Source organism: Ranitomeya imitator, chromosome 3 (assembly GCF_032444005.1).
Source record: "Ranitomeya imitator isolate aRanImi1 chromosome 3, aRanImi1.pri, whole genome shotgun sequence".
In the NCBI taxonomy this organism is placed as follows: Eukaryota; Metazoa; Chordata; class Amphibia; order Anura; family Dendrobatidae; genus Ranitomeya; species Ranitomeya imitator.
The window spans coordinates 425,354,663-425,374,948 of NC_091284.1; the positions used below are offsets into that span (position 1 = coordinate 425,354,663).

General features: G+C 40.4%; 1 protein-coding gene across 2 annotated transcripts in view; it reads left to right on the forward strand.

Moving 5' to 3' along the window:
* USP32 (ubiquitin specific peptidase 32) overlaps nucleotides 1–15,269 on the forward strand; it is a 347,736-nt gene extending 332,467 nt beyond the window's left edge. The window contains exons 31-34 of one of the 2 annotated variants that reach the window (XM_069757228.1): nucleotides 1,722–2,013; nucleotides 3,233–3,654; nucleotides 9,787–9,879; nucleotides 11,165–15,269. In XM_069757228.1, the coding sequence (XP_069613329.1) occupies nucleotides 1,722–2,013; nucleotides 3,233–3,654; nucleotides 9,787–9,879; nucleotides 11,165–11,338 (981 nt within the window). In that variant the 3' untranslated portion in view covers nucleotides 11,339–15,269. The remainder of the gene's footprint in view (nucleotides 1–1,721; nucleotides 2,014–3,232; nucleotides 3,655–9,786; nucleotides 9,880–11,164) is intronic. The other variant, XM_069757227.1, reaches the window with a different exon arrangement.
* Nucleotides 15,270–20,286: the final 5,017 nt, after the last annotated feature.

Sequence of the window (20,286 nt, forward strand, 5' to 3'; positions counted from 1 at the left end):
TAAACCATACTAACCGAACTCCTAATCCACCGAAGCCAACATCTCCTGCAACAAAAATAAAATAATAAACCACTATATTCCTCACCTGTCCTCATAGAAGATAATCCATAGTGCCCCACGACAATCCTGATCACTCTCACAGACAGCCGGCGATACACTGACAGGAGTTAATCGCTCCCGCAGTGTATAGCACTGAGCTGCCATGAGAAGGTTCTCATGCAGCTGTGCCGTAAGCGAGAGAAGCGTAGCTGATCAGCTGATTAACTCCAGTGAACTCTCTCACGGCAGCTTAATGATACACTGCGGGAGCAATTACTTCCTGTCAGTGTATCGGTGGCAGCCGGGTAGAGCGGTCACATCACCCGATGTGACTGTTCTAGACGTGAGATCGCCGTAGGACACTCGGGATTACGTGGACTACTGTGGATATGGTGGTTTATTGTTTTTAATTTTTTTCTAGGAGACGAGGGCATCTGGGATTGTGTGTTAATGTGAGTTTTATTTGAATATGTATACATTTATTTTATTTTTAATTTTTTTTATTTTGCGCACAGGCGCCGACTGATGGGACTACGTCTCCCATCAGCGGCACCTGCTGTCACTATTATCAGTGACAGCAGACGTAGCCTGATTGAAGGATTAGTCTCATCAGCCCACGCCTGCTGACCTGCGGTTATCTATTTACTGCAAGTCACAGCTGCGGGGTCATGCTGACATCTGACAGCATGACCTCCGCGCCGGTGTTTCCTTCGCATTAACACAGATGACTGCGTGGGAAACACCACAGGAAGTACGTGAAACGCAAACAAAAACTCAGCAAATCCACACAAAGAATTGACATGCTGCAGAAAAAAACGCACTGCAAATACTCAAAGGAAATTTACTGATCATGTGCACAACACTTCAGGATTGTCATTGAATTAGCTTGCATAAGGATTCCATAGCGTTTTTGGCATATTTCCGCGCGAAAACGCATCAAGAATGCACCGTTCATGCACATCCTAAGATATATACAGACATTGAATATATGAAATTTATATTGCGTTATTGATATAGAGTATATAAAAATGAATATTGGACAATTAGTGTGAGCCACCAGTCACGACAAGGCGTACCTTTCTTTGAAGAGACCATAAACTTAATATTTATCAAACATGCCACCTAGATTAAAAGTCTACAAATGTAAAGGGCAGGTAGGATCAAAACACTAATTAAAAATACTCACTTTACAACTTGTCCAACTAGGGATTGTGGCTTATTGGAAAAGAGTGGTTTAACATACGCCAAAAAATTCACCAAAGTTGTGGTGCACATTTCTGGCACAAAGTAAACCATCTGATAGAACAAATTAAAAATGTGGCCAGCTGAAATCCATTTTGACCAAATGTATACATCCAAGTAGAAAAAAAGGGGTTAGTTTCCAACTCCTGTTACAATGATTGACTTTATTGGAAAAAAAAAGGTTAAAACTATTATTTCATGTGGATTCCATAGATTTGACTGTTTATAACAGCTACCATTTCAAACCCTGTCCTGCGTCCTTTATCTGAGCTAAAGCAAGATTTATCAAACAGCATGAACCACTATGATAAAGCTGACACATTTTAACACTGCCTAGTCTGTTTGCACAGTCTAAGAATTAGTTTTTCATAAATATACCTCATTATGACTACATTTTATTATAGCAATGTCTTCATTTTTTTTTTTTAAACTTATAATAGATCATCCACTTGAAGCGATTCCAGTTCGTGAATGGTCGCTGGATAAAGTCTCAAAAAATTGTCAAATTTCCCCGAGAGAAGTTTGACCCGAGTGCCTTCTTGGTACCTCGAGGGCCAGTACAGTTTCAAAAAAGGAAACCAGGACTTCAGTGCGATGATCAAGTGGAAAAATGCTCATCGCAGGGAGACCTGAAGAAACCAGAACTGGCCAACTTAAGTTATGCAGGAGATGCGGATGCTCATGTAAAAATTCAGCCTGTAATCAGTTCTTCCAATGCAAATCCTAGTAAAGGTATGAAAAATAATTTGATAATTGCAAAAATGGGTGATAATACAGGTCAGGCGGGTAACTGTTCTCTACTTCAGAGGTCATCATGCAGCACACAAATCCTTTCTTAACGGGGTTGTCCACTATAAGAGCAGCCCCTTCTTTAATACTGTTTTTCCTCCTTATAACGTAAAAATACTCTATTCCTGCCTTCCGTACTGTAGTGTTACCATTAATGTCGGGTTTGTGGCCCCCACTCTTATTATTATTGAGCTGCTATGTACCCACTCCCTTCAGACTTCCAAAGGAAGGGAGAGGGCCACAGCCCTTTACAAATATTCTGTTATTATTCAATTTTTTCCATTGCATTTTTGGACACCACAGTGGAAACTAGTGGACCTCGTTATAATTTTATTTGGTTCATCGGACAGTATATCATGCTATATTTGTTGTGGTAAATGGAGACCCTGACAAAAAAAAAATCACAAAATAAAGCACACTTTTTTTAGTCCACTTGATTAGGCTTGGGTGGTCTGTCTTTTTGTGCACTAATCATTAAAGGGTTATTCTCAATATAATAAGTTATCTTGTATTCTCAACACAGGGGATAACTTGATGATCTCGGTGGGGTCCCACCATTGTAACTTTCAGCAATCCTAAATACAGGGCTCCGAAACCTGTTAACTGAGCTCTCTAGAGCCCCATCTTGAGTAGAGTTGTGTATGCTTGACCTCTTCTTCAATCAGTACCCATGGGACTAATATAAGTAGCCAAGTGCTGTGCACAGTTTTGTCTGGCAGTCCCATAGATAGGAGGCCAAGCATGCACACCTTCACTCCATTCATTCTGCATAGCCTAAGTCCTGGGCTCCAGAACTCTGATCATGGAGAATCGCAGTGGACAGACCCCCTCCAATCAGTAAGTTGTCCCTTATCCCATAGATACAGGATAAATCGCTATCCTCGGATTAATCCTTAAATCTTCAGGTTTTGGGTGCGCCTCCTCTGTTAAACCCTTATTACCCATATTTAGCAGGAAAATAGATGGTTTCTCAATCATCCTCTTTGCAAGCAAGTAACTTTTAATGTAACTGATCTTATGAAGTTTAGCCAAATTTCTTCAAGAATGTTCTGTACGTTTCTTCATCACTTAGACTGCAACTAAAACCTGTGCTAAAGTAGAATGTAGTTTATATTTTTGTCATTTTTATATGTACTAACTCATGATCACATCTTTGCCTCAGCATCTCCTTTGCAAGGAAGGAAAGCAGCTTCAAGCTCGTCTAGTAAAAACAGCAGTCCCAACAGCAGCCCTAGATCCCTGGGAAGGGGCAAAGGCCGTCTCCGTCTACCACAGCTTGGAGGCAAAAAACTCTCAAGCAGTAAAGAAAACTTGGATCAAAGCAAAGACAATATCTCAGACAATGAAGCGAGAGAGACTTTGGAACCAGTAGATTGTAATAAAGGACATGTTTTAGGTGGAAGCCAAACGGAGTTAGCTGCAAATCAGGACTCTCAGCCGGTGTTGACCAATGGACTGATTCATGAGCAGAACACATGCAACAACACTCATCTCGATAACCACATAGGGGAAGAGGAGGATGTCACTGACGACCAAAGAGAAGACGCCTGCTGTCAGCCTATCTATAACCTTTATGCAATCTCGGTAAGTCAAATCTTTGGGAACTTTTAAGGTGACATCTGTAAAATCGACTCAGATTGTAATTCGTAACAGTCGCATCGTCAATAACAACCAGCACTGCAGTGTAAAAATTAAAAGAAATTGTCTGTAAAGTTGTATTTCCATTTTCCTTTTTGTGAAATTGATCTTGTCATTCTAAGTAAGGCAACTTACATCCTTCAGTTGGTTTGCTTATTAAATCATATATCAATCAGTGGATGGTATTGGGCTGGAGCCGCTGCTGTGACTCTCCCCTTGTGTGTGCTGTGAGGGGGGAGGAAGAGCAGTAGTGGATCGTTCAGTCTCTTGTCTATGAATGTTTTATTGTACAGCTGCTGTGTTTCATTCACATTGTGCTGCTTAGTAGTATAAATATTAAGCACAGTACCGATTAAGAAAGATATGTTTTTTTTTCTTTAGTGCACTACATTATTGTTTCATTATATATTAAAATCTAGATGCGGTGACCGTATTTTTTTCCATAAATCATTAGTCCAAGTTATTGTGATGAAATTACTTCACTCTAATAATCAAGTTTAATAGTCTGGCACTTTTTCCTAGCACTAAACTGAGATATAGGGTAGATACGTACTTGTATTAAAAAATCGGACAGAGTTTAATCCAGAAAATAATAATAATAATTTTATTTACCGTATATACTCGAGTATAAGCCGACCCAAGTATAAGCCGACCCCCCTAATTTTGCCACAAAAAACTGGGGAAACTTATTGACTCGAGTATAAGCCTAGGGTGGAAAATGCAGCAGCTACCAGTGAATTTCAAAAATAAAAATAGATGCTCCATACCGTTCATTATGGCCCCATAGCTGTGCCATATAGTGCTCTGCACCGTTCATTATTGCCCCATAGATGTACCATAGAAAGCTGTGCCATATAGTGCTCTGCACCGTTCATTATTGCCCCATAGCTGTGCCATATAGTGCTCTGCACCGTTCATTATTGCCCCATAGCTGTGCCATAGTGCTCTGCACCGTTCATTATTGCCCCATAGCTGTGCCATATAGTGCTCTGCACCGTTCATTATTGCCTCATAGCTGTGCCATATAGTGCTCTGCACCGTTCATTATTGCCCCATAGCTGTGCCATATAGTGCTCTGCACCGTTCATTATTGCCCCATAGCTGTGCCATATAGTGCTCTGCACCGTTCATTATTGCCCCATAGCTGTGCCATATAGTGCTCTGCATCGTTCATTATTACCCCATAGATGTACCATAGAAAGCTGTGCCATTGCTGCTGCAATAAAAAAAAAAATACCATACTCACCTCTCTTGCTTGCAGCTCCTCGGCGTCCCGTCCCGGCGTCTCTCCGCACTGACTGATCAGGCAGAGGGCGGCGCGCACACTATATGCGTCATCGCGCCCTCTGACCTGCACAGTCAGTGCAGAGAGACGCCGGGAAGATGGAGCGGCGCCCGGCGTGTGGAACGCGGACAGGTGAATATGTAATACTTACCTGCTCCCGGCGTCCCGCTCCTTCCCCCGGACAGCTGGTCTTCGGTGCCACAGCCTCTTCCTCTATCAGCGGTCACCGTTACCGCTCATTAGAGAAATGAATATGCGGCTCCACCCCTATGGGAGTGGAGTCCATATTCATTTCTCTAATGAGCGGTCCCACGTGACCGCTGAACAGGGGAAGAGCTGCGGCACCTGGAGACCGTGGGACTGCAGGGACAGCGCCAGGAGCCCCGGAAGCAGGTAAGTATGCCTCAGCGCCCTCTCCCCCTCACCCGCCGCCCCTGCCGCCCACCGTGACTCGAGTATAAGCCGAGAGGGGCACTTTGAGCCCAAAAATTTGGGCTGAAAATCTCGGCTTATACTCGAGTATATACGGTATATAGCGTCAACATATTCCGCAGCGCTTTACAAATTATAGAGGGGACTTGTGCAGACAATAGACATTACAGCATAACAGAAATCACAGTTCAAAATAGATACCAAGAGGAATGAGGGCCCTGCTTTCAAGCTTACAAACTATGAGGAAAAGGGGAGATACGAGAGTTGGATGGTAACAATTGCTTTAGTTATTCGGACCAGCCATAGTGTAAGGGTACCGTCACACTAAACGATTTACCTACGATCACGACCAGCGATATGACCTGGCCGTGATCGTAGGTAAATCGTAGTGTGGTCGCTGGGGAGCTGTCACACAGACAGCTCTCCAGCGACCAACGATGCCGAGGTCCCTGGGTAACCAGGGTAAACATTGGGTAACTAAGCGCAGGACCGCGCTTAGTTACCCGATGTTTACCCTGGTTACAAACGTTAAACTAAAAAAAAAAAAACAGCACATACTTACATTCTGGTGTCCGTCAGGTCCCTTGCCGTCTGGTTCCCGCACTCAGTGACTGCCGGCCGTAAAGTGAAAGTGAAAGCACAGCCGCTGTGCTCTGCTTTCACTTTACGGCCGGCAGTCACAGTGCGGGAAGCAAACGGCAAGGGACCTGACGGACACCAGAATGTAAGTATGTGCTGTTTTTTTTTTTTTTAGTTTAACGCTTGTAACCAGGGTAAACATCGGGTAACTAAGCGCGGTCTTGCGCTTAGTTACCCGATGTTTACCCTGGTTACAAGCGAACGCATCGCTGGATCGCATCGCTAGATCGGTGTCACACACACCGATCTAGCGATGACAGCGGGAGATCCAGCGATGAAAGAAAGTTCTAAACGATCTGCTACGACGTACGATTCTCAGCAGGATCCCTGATCGCTGCTGCGTGTCAGACACAGCGATATCGTAACGATATCGCTGGAACGTCACGAATCGTACCGTCGTAGCGATCGAAATGTTATAGTGTGACGGTACCCTAAGGCTCAGGTGTTCATGTAAAGCTGCATGAACCAGTTAACTGCCTAAGTATGTAGCAGTACAGACACAGAGGGCTAATAACTGCATAAAGTGTATGAGAACATGTTGCGAGGAACCTGATTATGTTTTTTTTTTTTGAATGGGCCACTCAGGGATAGTTAGGTTAATGCGTTGATGTGGTAGGCCAATCTGAAGAAATGAGTTTTTAGGGCACGCCTAAAACTGGGGATTAATCGTATTAACCTAGGTAGTGCATTCCAAAGAATCGGCGCAGCACGTGTACAGTCTTGGAGACGGGAATGGGAGGTTCTGATTATTGAGGATGCTAACCTGAGGTCATTAGCGGAGTGGAGGGCACGGGTAGGGTGGTAGACTGAGACCAGAGAGGAGATGTAGGGTGGTGCTGAGCCATGGAGTGCTTTGTGGATGAGGGTAATAGTTTTGTACTGGATTCTTGAGTGGATGGGTAACCAGTGTAATGACTGGCACAAGGTAGAGGCATTGGTGTAATGGTTGGTGAGGAATATGATCCTGGCTGCAGCATTCAGGACAGATTGGAGCGGGGAGAGTTTTGTAAGAGGGAGGCCAATTAGTGGAGAGTTACAATAGTCCAGATGAGAATGAATAAGTGAAACAGTAAGGGTTTTTGCAGAGTCGAAAGTAAGAAAAGGGCGAATTCTAGAAATGTTTTTGAGATGCAGATAAAAAGAGCAAGCCAGTGATCGGATGTGGGGGGTGAAGTAAAGCTCGGAATCAAGTATGACCCCAAGGCAGCGGGCATGTTGCTTTGGAGTAATGATGGACCCGCACACGGAGATGGCAATGTCAGGCAAAGGTAGGTTAATAGAGGGAGAAAACACGAGTTCAGGACAGGTTCAGTTTCAGATAGAGTGAGGACATGATGTTAGAGACAGCGGTAAGACAATCACTGGTGTTTACTAAAAAGGTCGGCGTGATAACAGGAGAAGAAGTGTATAATTGGGTGTCATCAGCATAGAGATGGTACTGGAAACCAAATCTACTGATTGTTTGTCCAATAGAGGCAGTATACAAAGAGAAAAGGAGGGGGCTAGGACTGATCCTTGAGGAGCCCCAACAGTAAGGGGAAGGTGAGAGGAGGAGGAACCAGCAAGAGATACAGTGAAGGATCGGTCAGAGAGATAGGAGAACCAGGAGAGAACAGTGTCCTTGATGCCGATGGAGCGGAGCATAGTGAGGAGGAGCTGATGATCCACAGTGTCGAATGCTGCGGAGAGATCCAAGAGAATTAGCATGGAGTAGTGACCATTAGATTTAGCTGTTAGTAGGTCATTAGAGATTTTAGTGAGGGCAGTTTCAGTGGAGTGTAAAGAGCGGAAACCAGATTGAAGAGGGTCTAGAAGAGAGTTATCTGAGAGATAGCGGGTAAGACTGGAGTGGACCAGGCGTTCGAGGAGTTTAGAGATGAAGGGAAGATTAGAGACAGGTCTATAAATAGCGGCACAGTTTTGGTCGAGGGATGGTTTTTTAAGTAATGGATGTATGATGGCATGCTTAAATGAGGATGGAAAAATACCGGAAGTGAGAGAAAGGTTGAATATTTTTGTTAGGTGAGAGGTGACAGCCGGGGAAAGGGACTGGAGGAGATGTGACGGAATGGGGTCACTGGTGCAAGTGGTTGGGCGAGAAGATGCAAGGAGCCTTATTACTTCTTCTTCTGTAACTGGTTCAAAATCAGAGAGTGAACTAGTGCAGTGAGGGAGGTAGGACAGTGCATGGTATGAAGAGATTGGGAGATGATTTCCTGTCGAATGTGGTCAATTTTTTCTTTGAAGTAATTGGCCAGATCGTCAGCGTGGAGATCCGTGGTTGGGGCCTGCACTCTTGGGTTGAGTAGGGAATGAAAAGTGTCAAAGAGAAGTTTAAAGGTATTGGACAGTGAGGTGATGAGGGTGTTGAAATAGGTTTGTTTGGAGAGGTGAAGGGCAGAGTTGTATGTTTTTAGCAAAGAAAAGAGGGACAATTTTTTTTTCTCACTTGTCATGTGTGCAATTTTTTTTCAGCAGCTAATAATCATTTATAAGACCATTTGAAGTTTCCTATGTTGTAGAATTGCAATGTATCTGTAGTGGATGCTTTCCTGAAACGGAAAGTACTTGCAAGCAGCATAATACAAAGAATAGCAGGTTTACCCAGAATCCTTTGCAGTAGGCGGAGCTATGCAAATCATCTCTTTCCACCCCTGTCTAATCCACAGCGCTTGGAACCGCCAAGCGTGCAATGCTGCGGATTAGTTTCTAAATTTACACAGGTAGGAATTGGTTGGCTGTGTAAATTTAGAAACTAATCCGCAGCATTGCACGCTTGGCGGTTCCAAGCGTTGTGGATTAGACAGGGGTGGAAAGAGATGATTTGCATAGCTCCGCCTACTGCAAAGGATTCTGGGTAAACCTGCTATTCTTTGTATTATGCTGCTTGCAAGTACTTTCCGTTTCAGGAAAGCATCCACTATGTATTTCCTTTAAGTAGAGGGCTTTTCGGTCTCTTTCACAGGTAGGAATTGGTTGGCTGTGTAAATTTAGAAACTAATCCGCAGCATTGCACGCTTGGCGGTTCCAAGCGCTGTGGATTAGACAGGGGTGGAAAGAGATGATTTGCATAGCTCCGCCTACTGCAAAGGATTCTGGGTAAACCTGCTATTCTTTGTATTATGCTGCTTGCAAGTACTTTCCGTTTCAGGAAAGCATCCACTATGTATTTCCTTTAAGTAGAGGGCTTTTCGGTCTCTTTCGTCCCGCTACATTTAGCCCAACTTGGGTCTCTCCCTAAGGTGGCTAGCATGTATGTAATGTATCTGTAAAAATTGGATCCTATAATGTGTTTTCTATATGGCATCCGATTTTTCTTTTTATGCACCCATAGACTTGAATGGATGAGTCTCACCTGACTTACGGAAGAAACTAGTGCACACTGCAATTTTTTGTACAAACAGATTCGATCAATCAAAATAATCACTCATCTGCATTACCTCATTGAATAACATTGGTCCTGAGTGCTGTCCGTTTTTTCCACTGATAGCACTTGGCCCGAAAATACGATTGTATGAACGAGTCCTTAATGTGGATTTTTTTTCTTAGCAGAAGACTGATCAAAGACCAGTAGGATATTCCCATCATTCAGTCAATATGGTTTTGTGTTAAAATGTTATATGCAATGCCATAAAATTATAGTAGATGCAGACAAAAAATATTGGATTTATGGGACGTGGAATAAGATTTTGATTATTGTCTTTCATTATTGTTCTCCTTAGTGCCATTCAGGAATAATGGGAGGAGGTCATTACGTTACTTATGCCAAAAATCCTAATGAAAAATGGTACTGCTACAATGACAGCAGTTGTAAGGTAAGTTTGAGTACTTCTTTTCATCACGATAACTAATATCAAAAGATCAAAATGTAAGTTGATTTCTTTTTTGTCGGGTGAAGACATTGTGGTAAAAATAATGTAAAATGTAAAGCAAGTGAGTGGGAATTTATACTGGACTGTTTGGCCACACCGTGGGTACATATGGAGTGCTGGTGCTTGGTATGAACAGTCAATTTGTGCTAACATACTTCTTTTAAAGCACTGACTCTGTCACCACAGTCGTAATTCCAGGACAATCCTTAAATATAGGTCAATTTTTTGCCCTGTCCGTAAAAAACAAAATTGATGCGTCCATGAGTTTTTTGTATGTGAAGAAACTTATACAGATTATTTTGACTGTAATTATCATCATTTTATAGATTACAGTGAATGCAGATGATGTCTTGAATCAGAATTATGGACTGCAGACATGTATCACGGAGTCATAATGATTTAATATGGTTTTCCCAGGTGTGCGTAGAAAATATTGTCCGACCTTGATTTTTTGATGAGCTGTCCAGAAAAAAATAAAACGACAAGTTGGTACGACAGATACCAATAGCACCTGGTGGAACCCTGAGACTTAGGTTCCATCATGGTGGCTGTAATTTCGATGGGGAAAAAGACTGCTGCTTGCCTCCAGAAATGTCTATAAAATTTGACAGTGTCGTAGCATAAAACTTGGCACTCAGCTTGATTTTGAAATCCAGTGATTTTTAATGCAGTCCTGCCACAGTAACATGAGAAGTTTCGGTCCTATATGGACCTTCATCAGTCCACCTGCTGTACTAAGATGTATACAGTGGAAGATAATATATAACTGTACACTAGGGAGACAGGTCTCCGCAGAAAATTGCTTTATTCAAAGTGAAGGAATAGAAAGCTGCGCTTGTCTCTCCTACACCAACTCACCTACAGATATATATTATCTTCCACTGTATATATCCTTACTACCACAGCAGTAGGACTGATGAAGGTCCATATAGGACTGAAACGTCTCATGTTACTGTGACAGGACTTTATTAAAAATCACTAGATTTCAAAATCAAGCTGAGTGCCAAGTTTTATGTTACTACACTCTGAGCCTGGGAACCTACTTGTGCACCTCCACAGTTGTGCTACGATATACTCAGTATAAAATCTGACAGTCATAAACCGGTTCTCATATAAATTCTAATACATAGTACACAAATGTGAAAACGAAATGTTACATCATTCTGGAAGGATTTATACTAAAACAACATTTTCATAGCAATATGTAAGAATCTTTACTCATTCACAGGAGCTACACCCCGATGAAATTGATACAGACTCTGCCTACATCTTATTCTACGAGCAGCAAGGGGTGGACTATGCACAATTTCTGCCAAAGATTGACGGGAAGAAAATGGCAGACACTAGCAGCATGGATGAAGACTTTGAATCCGACTATAAAAAGTATTGTGTGCTGCAGTAACTATGGCTGTGCTTCCAATATGTCCAGCTGATGCGATGGGGAAGGAGAAGTATATCAAAGGGACGAATAATGTTCTGGAGACGTTATCCTATCTAAACATTTTGGTGTTGAGGTCACCAATGCATGTAGGGCCATTCAACAAAATAGGCAGTAAATACAATGACATTGATTCTTTTAAATGTCCTTCAGTTTTTCTGTACGTTGTTAATATTTATTTTTAGCCCAGTTTCTCCTCTTTAAAAATGAAAAATGGGCCTAGGGCAAGCAAATTAGCAGTCACCTTCTCAAACCGTAAAGACTTGTTTTTTTGTTTTTTTTTTTCAGTGCAATTTCAAAATTGTTTAAATGTTAGGAGCTTTGGTGAAACACTGGTATTTAGTTTCTTTATGATATTTAATAGTTTTTAAGTAATCTCACGGAATGATTGATTTGATTCCGGATATAATATGCAGGAGCTTTGTAATTTAAGTCCAGTTCCTCTGATGTGTCTCAGGGACTGAAGTTGTATGGAGTAGTTTGTTTCAAGTGGTAGATCCATACAATCCAACCTACAGAACAGATATGTGATGACTATTGAAGTCTATGATCTAGGGGCAAAGTTCCTTATTGTGGAGCCAGGCAATGCACCATAGGAAAAAGGTATGCAATTTAGCTCTCCTCCAAGAAGAAGAAAGCTGCCTCTATATTGCCATGCAATGAAAGTACCTCACCATTATGTCAATGTACAATGCTTTAAAAAGAACCTGTCAATTGCTCAGAAAAAAAATATTTAAATACCTTGTAAAAATCCCAGAGCGCCTCTGATTCTGCAGTTTTTTCCATTTTTTGTTGTGTGCCACTCCATTACAGACTTATTCCCATTTGTTGCTTTTCGAGTGCAGTATTTGAAATTTATTAGTCCAACTGGGAGCTTCTTCAGAGTCTTTTCTGGGGGTGTGTGTTTTCACACCTCCCTCTTAGAGGCTGCCAATCACAGTTTGGTAGCTGATCTAGCAGTCGCAGACACTGCCGAGCTGTGATTGGCAGTGGTGGGGTGGGAAGGATGAAAGCACCCGCCCCCAGAGAAGACTCTGAAGAAACTCCAAGTTAGACTACAAGCAGAAATTTCACATGCAGTGCTCTAAAAACAACAAATGTGAATAACTGCAATGGAGTGACGCAGCGCAAAACAATAGAGAGGCAGAATCAGGGGAGTTCAAAGATTTCAACAAGGTTTTCAACTCCATTTTTTGGAGCAAGTGACATGTCATCTTTAACACATGCCATAATATTTTAGGATATCTAGCCAAACCTGAGTCTTCTCAAAAGATAAAGGTTATGTACACAATGTAGTGTCGCTATATATATGTTAATTTGTGTACTACTTACAGTTATCTTCAATGATGGGATCTTGGCTTAGAAAGGTTACAATTATTTTTGCCATGTTTAGAGTTTTTTGTTCTAAAAGCTAGTTGGCCAAAATGGTGTGCTCCTTTCTTTACACCCATTTGGCTTCAAAATACTATATTAACATAGAATGAACTGTTTAATATAAGAGCCATTATATGTTAAAGCATGTGCGGCAAATGGTGGAAATGTCAGAGAAATTCAAAATGTGAGTTCTTTTTCGATGCATGCCATTAGAACAGGTTTTTTCCATCGTTAGGACATAGGTAGCTTCCTATTTGGCCATCTGGTTATGCCAAATGATGGCATACGCTTTCAGCAAGCTCAGCCTGTCAAATTAAGGTAAAAGTTGTGAACAAGAACTACATTTTTTTTTTCTACAAAAATCATGTCCTGTAAACAACACTAATAATTTATAACCCTCTATGGCTTTTGTATTACGCATTTACTTTTATCACACTATAATAACTATACCAGTGGTTTTAGTGCGTGTAAACATCAGAACTTGGATTTTAGCAATATTAAATATAATAAGGTGATTAAACTTTATGATGGTACACACTGGGGGGGAGATAGAAGTAAAGATGCATATAATAAGGCAAAAGGATGATTAGGATTGCTTTCCTATTCCCTTTAGTGCTAGCCTTTTATGTTATATATTAGTCTACCAAAGCACAAATTATCGAAGTAGGAAAAAGTAACACTTAAGAGACTTGTTCCCTTTTATAGTGGAGAGGATATTAAGAGTTTTCCCAGTATTCAGAGCACTTGTCATTTTGACAAAGCCCTACCCCCTGTAAATAGTAAGTGACAATGATGGCTGCTTCTTCTTTGATTTCAGATTTCAGAGGACAAAAGGCAACCGATAAAATTTGGTAAATGTTGTTAAAAATAAAATAGATATTTAAGATTTCCTTAAAGGAAAGGAATAGGAATTTTATTTTCCAGATTGCCCACATCACTGCAAGAGGCATCAAGACGTCACTAGTGGCAGTGTTCCCTCATAGCAGGACATTTCAATAAAAATGGTAACAAGTTATAAAGTTTCCTTCCCCTCTAGTTTACTCCTCAGATATAAAGGTACAACTGTTCTGCCACAGCAGGAATTACAGGGAATGGATCTTTTATATTCAAGGACAGAAACAAGGCTAATAGAAATCTGAACATGCTTCTTACTTGAAGGAATTATGACCCTTAAATTATAAGGCCTTAATAAGTAAATTAGAATTTATATGCCTTTCCTAGTGGGAAATGGACTTATGGCGTACATCCCTTTGCTAAGTAAATAATAATGGAAAGATTAGAGTTGTAAACCCTCCAGTGTCCCCTTGCATATATTGACGGTAATATATATAATTGAGTGAAGTGGTCATTTTCAGTGTTTCTCAGGAATGTCTTTCTAGTTAACAGTGATTTATACACACACACACTGCAGAGCATGACATGTTTTCATCCATTACTCATTAGCCCTGAATGGCGGCATTGTACAGCCCTGAATAGGCGCATTGTACTTCTACTTAGCAGAGTTCGACATCTAACAGCGATCCGGTTCTTTGTCTTTAAGTGTAAAGTGACATTCATCAGTCGGTCCAATTGCTGCAAAAGAGCTCCTAATTCTGCTTTCATTCATATACTGACCCTGAGTAATATCATGCAGCCATGTACCCTGACGTCATTGTCACTATCTCACATAATCATCCTGAATTATTCATGTGTAAGCACAAGAAGAAACATGTAGACAGCACTTTATGTAAATATGCCAACATTAGTGCCATGCCATTCCTTCTCCTGAAGGTTGACAAATGAATTAAGAACTCCACTGAAGTGTAACTGAAACGTAGCTCTGCATAACCAACTCCCTAAAATAGGCTGTTCAGGCAAAATGAAACGCCGCCCAGGTGATGTAGTATGTGAAAAAATAAACCTGCATCCAGCCCAGGCCGCTCGGTGATCTGCGTAGAGACTGGAAGACATGATGCCTGGCAGCATCCGATGATGTGCTGCTTGTCACCTGACTGCTGCAACCAATCACAGGGACAATGACATTACTGCTTCCTGTCTTTGTGCAGGCCATGGCGCACCCTGTGGTGGAATCAGGTGGATGCCGGTAGGCGAGTGTGGCTGAGTTTATTTTTTACTTATTCTAGCTTCTGGGCAATGTTTTAGTTTGGCTGGACAACACTTCGAAGTGTTTATGGAACGTATGTATGACAGGTACTGTAGTCTATATCTGTGCCATCCATCATATTGGTCAAATAAGATATTAATGTATTGAGTGGCAAAATCCCAAGCTTAAGGAGCATAACATTAGTAATCTGAAATATGAGTAGATTGAGTAGAATAGATCAATTTCATATGGCATATCTGAAGTATACGACACTCCCTGGTTGTAGATGAGGTGCTCAAGTAGGGTTCCAACCCATTGTCAAGCAAGTAAGGAACTCTGCACTCAAATTGCAGTGAATGAAACAAAATATTTTAATAGCAATCCAAATGGGTGTTAACGTTTCGGTCTAAAAAAATTGGACCTTCATCAGAACTGTACAAAATACATGAAAAAAAAAGTCAAATGATAACCATATACATACATATTTACATATCATATAAAATTGTCATCTTACTTGCTAGTATAGAAATGAGAACAGGCTTATATGGTAATCGTTTAGTGTTAGGAAATTCTCCATGATTAGTTAAAGGATTTTTCTGAAATCACAATAGGAATATCCTAACTTTAAAATAGGATCTCAACGTAATATGGGTGGGGATTAGACTCTTCGAACACCCACTGTTAAGCTGTTTGAAGGGATTGCAAAACTGAGCGGTGCTCTGCGAGTTCTTCATTGTTTGTATTGTTGCGTCTATCTGCATGCCTCACGACAACACGGTATTTCTGAATGGTCAAAATCCTCTGACTGAGGCATTGCTGATACTTATTAGTAGCTGGGCTGGCATTGCAGTGTTGAACACGTCAAACCCAATGGGACATCACTGGAATACCCAGCAAGTCTACTGTTGGCTGTAAAGTGTGCAGGTAAAGGGAGCAGTAACCATGGAAAACTCAGCTGTTTACTGAGTAGTGAAATCAATAATAAGGCCAGCGAGTGCGGCAGCCCCCTCAAACAGCTAATCACTGGAATTTTGGCCAGTTATCAGTACTATGATCCAAGAAAACCCCTTTACTAGTTGATCTTTGTTCAGTCACTGTGAAAAAGTTCAATCCTACAGTCGTCTAAACTGTGGTCCTTATACTCCCAGTTTGATAAAGGATCATAGGGTGACGTGATTCTTTCCACCCATTCAGTAATTCTGTGGGTGCGTTACACACAGAGAAGCATGCGTATGTACTGATGTATGGATGAGCATGTGTATACTAACAGTGTACTACTCCATTCTAGCTGAGTATTGGGATCCAAGTGCGTGTAAGGTATAAAGCAATGCAAACCTTACTCAATTCAGAGAAGCCCATGAATATTGTTTTTTAGTTTTGTGATTGTTGGCATCTCCGTGGGACATGTAATCAGTGCAAATCTGAAGCTGAATAATTCTTACATTGCTTACTAAAGGGTGGCAATGCTTTCAGCTCTTTAACAAACCCAGATTCCTTCTTCTCGGGGCCCAGTGTCTACTATTGTGGCTCAAATAGTTGAGTAAAACTGCTTAAAATCTAAGAGGGCCACAGTTGTTTAGCAGGATTACGTTGGTTGAAGACTTAAACACGCTTTGATCACATATAGATAACAAATGCCAACGATATACCTTCAATCACTATAAATGGAAACCCACTTTAAGTTGCGTAAAGCCAATATAACAAGTTTTTTTTAAAGTGGATTTATCACAATGAAAGGCCTCTTTACATTATACTACCCATTGTTCTACATAGATCAGTTCATACAATATGGCCAATTCCTGTGCCAAATTAAAGTGTGTGCTTTATTATTAAAATTGTGAGACCAAATATCTGAATTTATAGCCTTTACGTTTGAAGGAGTCATGGCTATCACGTCATGCTACCCGCTGACCGATCGGGCCGAAAAGCACAGTAATTAAGAGCTCAAACAATCCGTTCTAGTGCACTCTGAAGCGGTCTGTGTCCTTGGAGGATATATGCTCTTAAATGAGATTGTCCAGAACTAAATGTGAGATCAGTGGGGGTCTGACACCGGGCACCGCAGCCAATCAACTGAAATCTACTCTGGTGGTACTAGATGTCAGAACTCCACTGATCTCATATTAATGACCTATTTATTTGTATGATAGGATATCTGTTGTTTAGCCTTATACATCCCCCTTAACCAAGGTGTTTATCCTGTTTAAAGATTTTCTTTATGGAAAGATATCTAATTCACGATAGAGCCAATGTCTTAATACATCATATATAAAAAGTCTCCTATTGGATCCCAATGCAAATAAAGCACAGGAAATAGTTTTTTCACAAAAAAAGTCACTTTTATACACAGACCTTACTTAAAGCCCTAAAATATTGCTGTAAAGATCTCATCCCGGGCACTTTGCCAAACACCTATATATTATGCAAGTTGCCAGATGACCGTGCCAGTGTGTATATTCCCCTTACCTTCAGTCAACACATTGTATCAGTACATAAAAATCCCAAAGTTTTATTGTGCATATATATCAACTTCTACATGTGTAATCAGAATTTTATATGCTAAGCAGTGTCAAATATTGCATTGAGGATGCAGTACTTGGTCCGCCATATTCCTTCCCTGGAGTACTATAGGTTAGTGCCATTGGTCGTGTGTCATGGTTCACCATTACCTTCCTAACATGCCTCCCTCTATAATTTCTAATAGGATATGCCTGTATAACAAAATACAAAGTAGGCTTCTATATTTTCCTACATGGTTACAAAATGTGAACATACCATATTTCGATTTACTATGAACAAACTACAGTGGACAATACTGGTGATTGTTAGGTGATCATTATTTATGTTGGTAGCACATTTATGTTTTTTAATCTTATTTGTTCTTATACTTGGTTGTAATTATTATTTTTTTAAATTATAAAAATGAGCTGATGAATTAGCAGGACAATTATTAAATAAACCGTTAACTATGTTCAATTTGTACATTCTTGTATAAAGCTATTGACAATGCACTGACTTTAGAAAGATTTTTATGTACATATGCACTCTGTAAATAAGTGTTGATGTTATTGAAACAAGACATGTATAAAAGTATTGGTAATTGTACATGGAGTGACCCTGTTTATCTGTAACTATTATTCCAACAAATTAAAAACTGTGGATGCAGATCTTATTCTTTGGAGCCTAAAGTTTTTTGTGTTTTGTCTGTTATTGATCAAGGCCTAGGATAGATGACATACTGTACCCCAGAGGAAGGAGGGACCTCTTTCGTGCCAAGGGCCATTTGGATATTAACATCATTCGCTAGCCGTGTAAAATTTTGAACTTAAAAATTGCCCTAAAAGAGGAAAGGCACCGAACATGAGGTGATAATGGAGAACAAAACATAAATGAAAGTTAGAAAATTCTTTGTTAGATAATTGGCAACAACATAGCACAACAGGAGTAAGTGCCTACGATAATTAAAATGCATGAGAATGTAATTTCAAGAATGGTTAAAATAATATAGCCCGGACCATCAAAAAGGTAGTATAAATGCGTGCTTGGAACAGATGTATGTAGAGATATAATTGTAGTCCAATAAAAAAAAAAAAAAACACCTAAATATGTACTCCACATAAGGCCATGAAGTAAATAATCATAAATCACCAAAGAAGCACCTTCACATTAGGCCGATAAAATATCCAAATAATCTTTATTTAAACATTATAAAAACAGGTGTCAGCACAAAAGTATATAACTGCAAGCACAGGGAAAAAGAGGGTGGGTAACCCCAAATAAACAATGGTATATAAATAGCAATTGCATGTACAAAAAATGCTGTGTGACCATGTACAACCAAACACACATGCAATACAATAATGATACAAGTAGAGATAGCAAAGCAATAGTACAGTATAATTACCAATGGAGTACTAAGCAGTATTATCCTTTCAACAAACTTTGAATCTGTTAACTGTGAGTACATGAGGAATAACAGTATTACTGACCACTATATCAGTTATACGACCTGGCAATAATTTTGTACAATTGTTTTTAGGAAAAACAATTGCCATTTGGATTGTGAATGCAGAATTAAAAACCTGATAATGTCAAAGAAGCGTTACATTAAATCAGCTGTATTTGAACATTTCACCATCACTCAAGATAGGAAACATTATGTCTGTCAGTGTATGACAAATGATCCAGACGAAAACAAATGCTGTGAAGCCAAGATCAGTGCATATTCAGGCAAAGATAAAAATGCTCCTACCAGAGCTTCTAATCTAAAGAGACATTTACAGCGCTTTAATCCAGAAGTAGTGAAAGCAGTGGATGAGAGAGACTGCATCCAAACCAATGAACCAGTGCCCAGCTCTTTCAGCCAAACAAAGGAGCAGAGAACTTTGAAGCCATCAGTTAAAAGATGTTTTGTCAGTGACAAAGTTACTGTGACAATGACAGTAGATACATTTAAAAAACAGATCATAGAGCTTGTTGTAATGGATAGTGTGCCTATTTCATTATTTTCACGACCAGCTTTTATGTGTCTGAATGGGGAAATGGCCCGCAAGCTTGGTGTTTCTCTGGAGAGAAAGAGTATTAGAAAATTCGTAATCGAAGAAGCTTTTATACAAAAGGAAGAACTTAAAAAAAAAAACTCTCAAGGGACGCTTTCTGTTTCTTAAAATGGATGCCTGCACACGTCACAGAGTGAACTATTTTGCCATCAATGTCCGATTTGTTTGTGACAAAAATGAAATAGTTACCAAAACATTGGCAGTAAAAGACACCAAAGCTCATCGCACCAGTGAGTTTCTCCAGGTCTTGATGGAAAAGGTTCTGCAAGACTGTGAACTTAAAAAAGGGCAAGTTCTTTCTGTCGTAACTGACAATGCTTCAAATATGATAAGAACTATTAAGCTAATGAATGAGAGTAATGATGGTGACCAGCAGCTAGGTCTGGGTCCACAGACACAGAAATGTTTGAAATAGAGGAACACAGTATTGTAACTGAGGAGCAAACTGAAGTTGCTTCAGATGAACAGCAACATGATAGTTTAGATGATCTTGTTGAAACTGTGTCAATACGTTCTTTCATTCATCACATGCGCTGTGTTGTGCATAAGCTACAGCTGGCTATAAGAGACAGTCTGCAAGAAGGACATGCTGCTGCACTGATTGGCAAGGTGAAAAAATTGTCTACTGTTGCCAGAACCCCTAAAGTTGACTCAATTTTGAAGAGACGTGCTGGAAAAGGGGCAATTATTGATCAAGCCACACGATGGGGCAGTACTTACTTAATGATTCAGCGCTTGGTTGAACTGAAAACCTTTCTTGTTGACATGGCTAACCCTCAACTGACGCTAAATGAAAGTCAATGGAATCAGGTGACTGAGCTGGAAAAATTGCTAGAGCATCCATTTACAGTGACTAAAAAATTACAAGCAGAGGACTTAACTCCAGGTATTTTCTT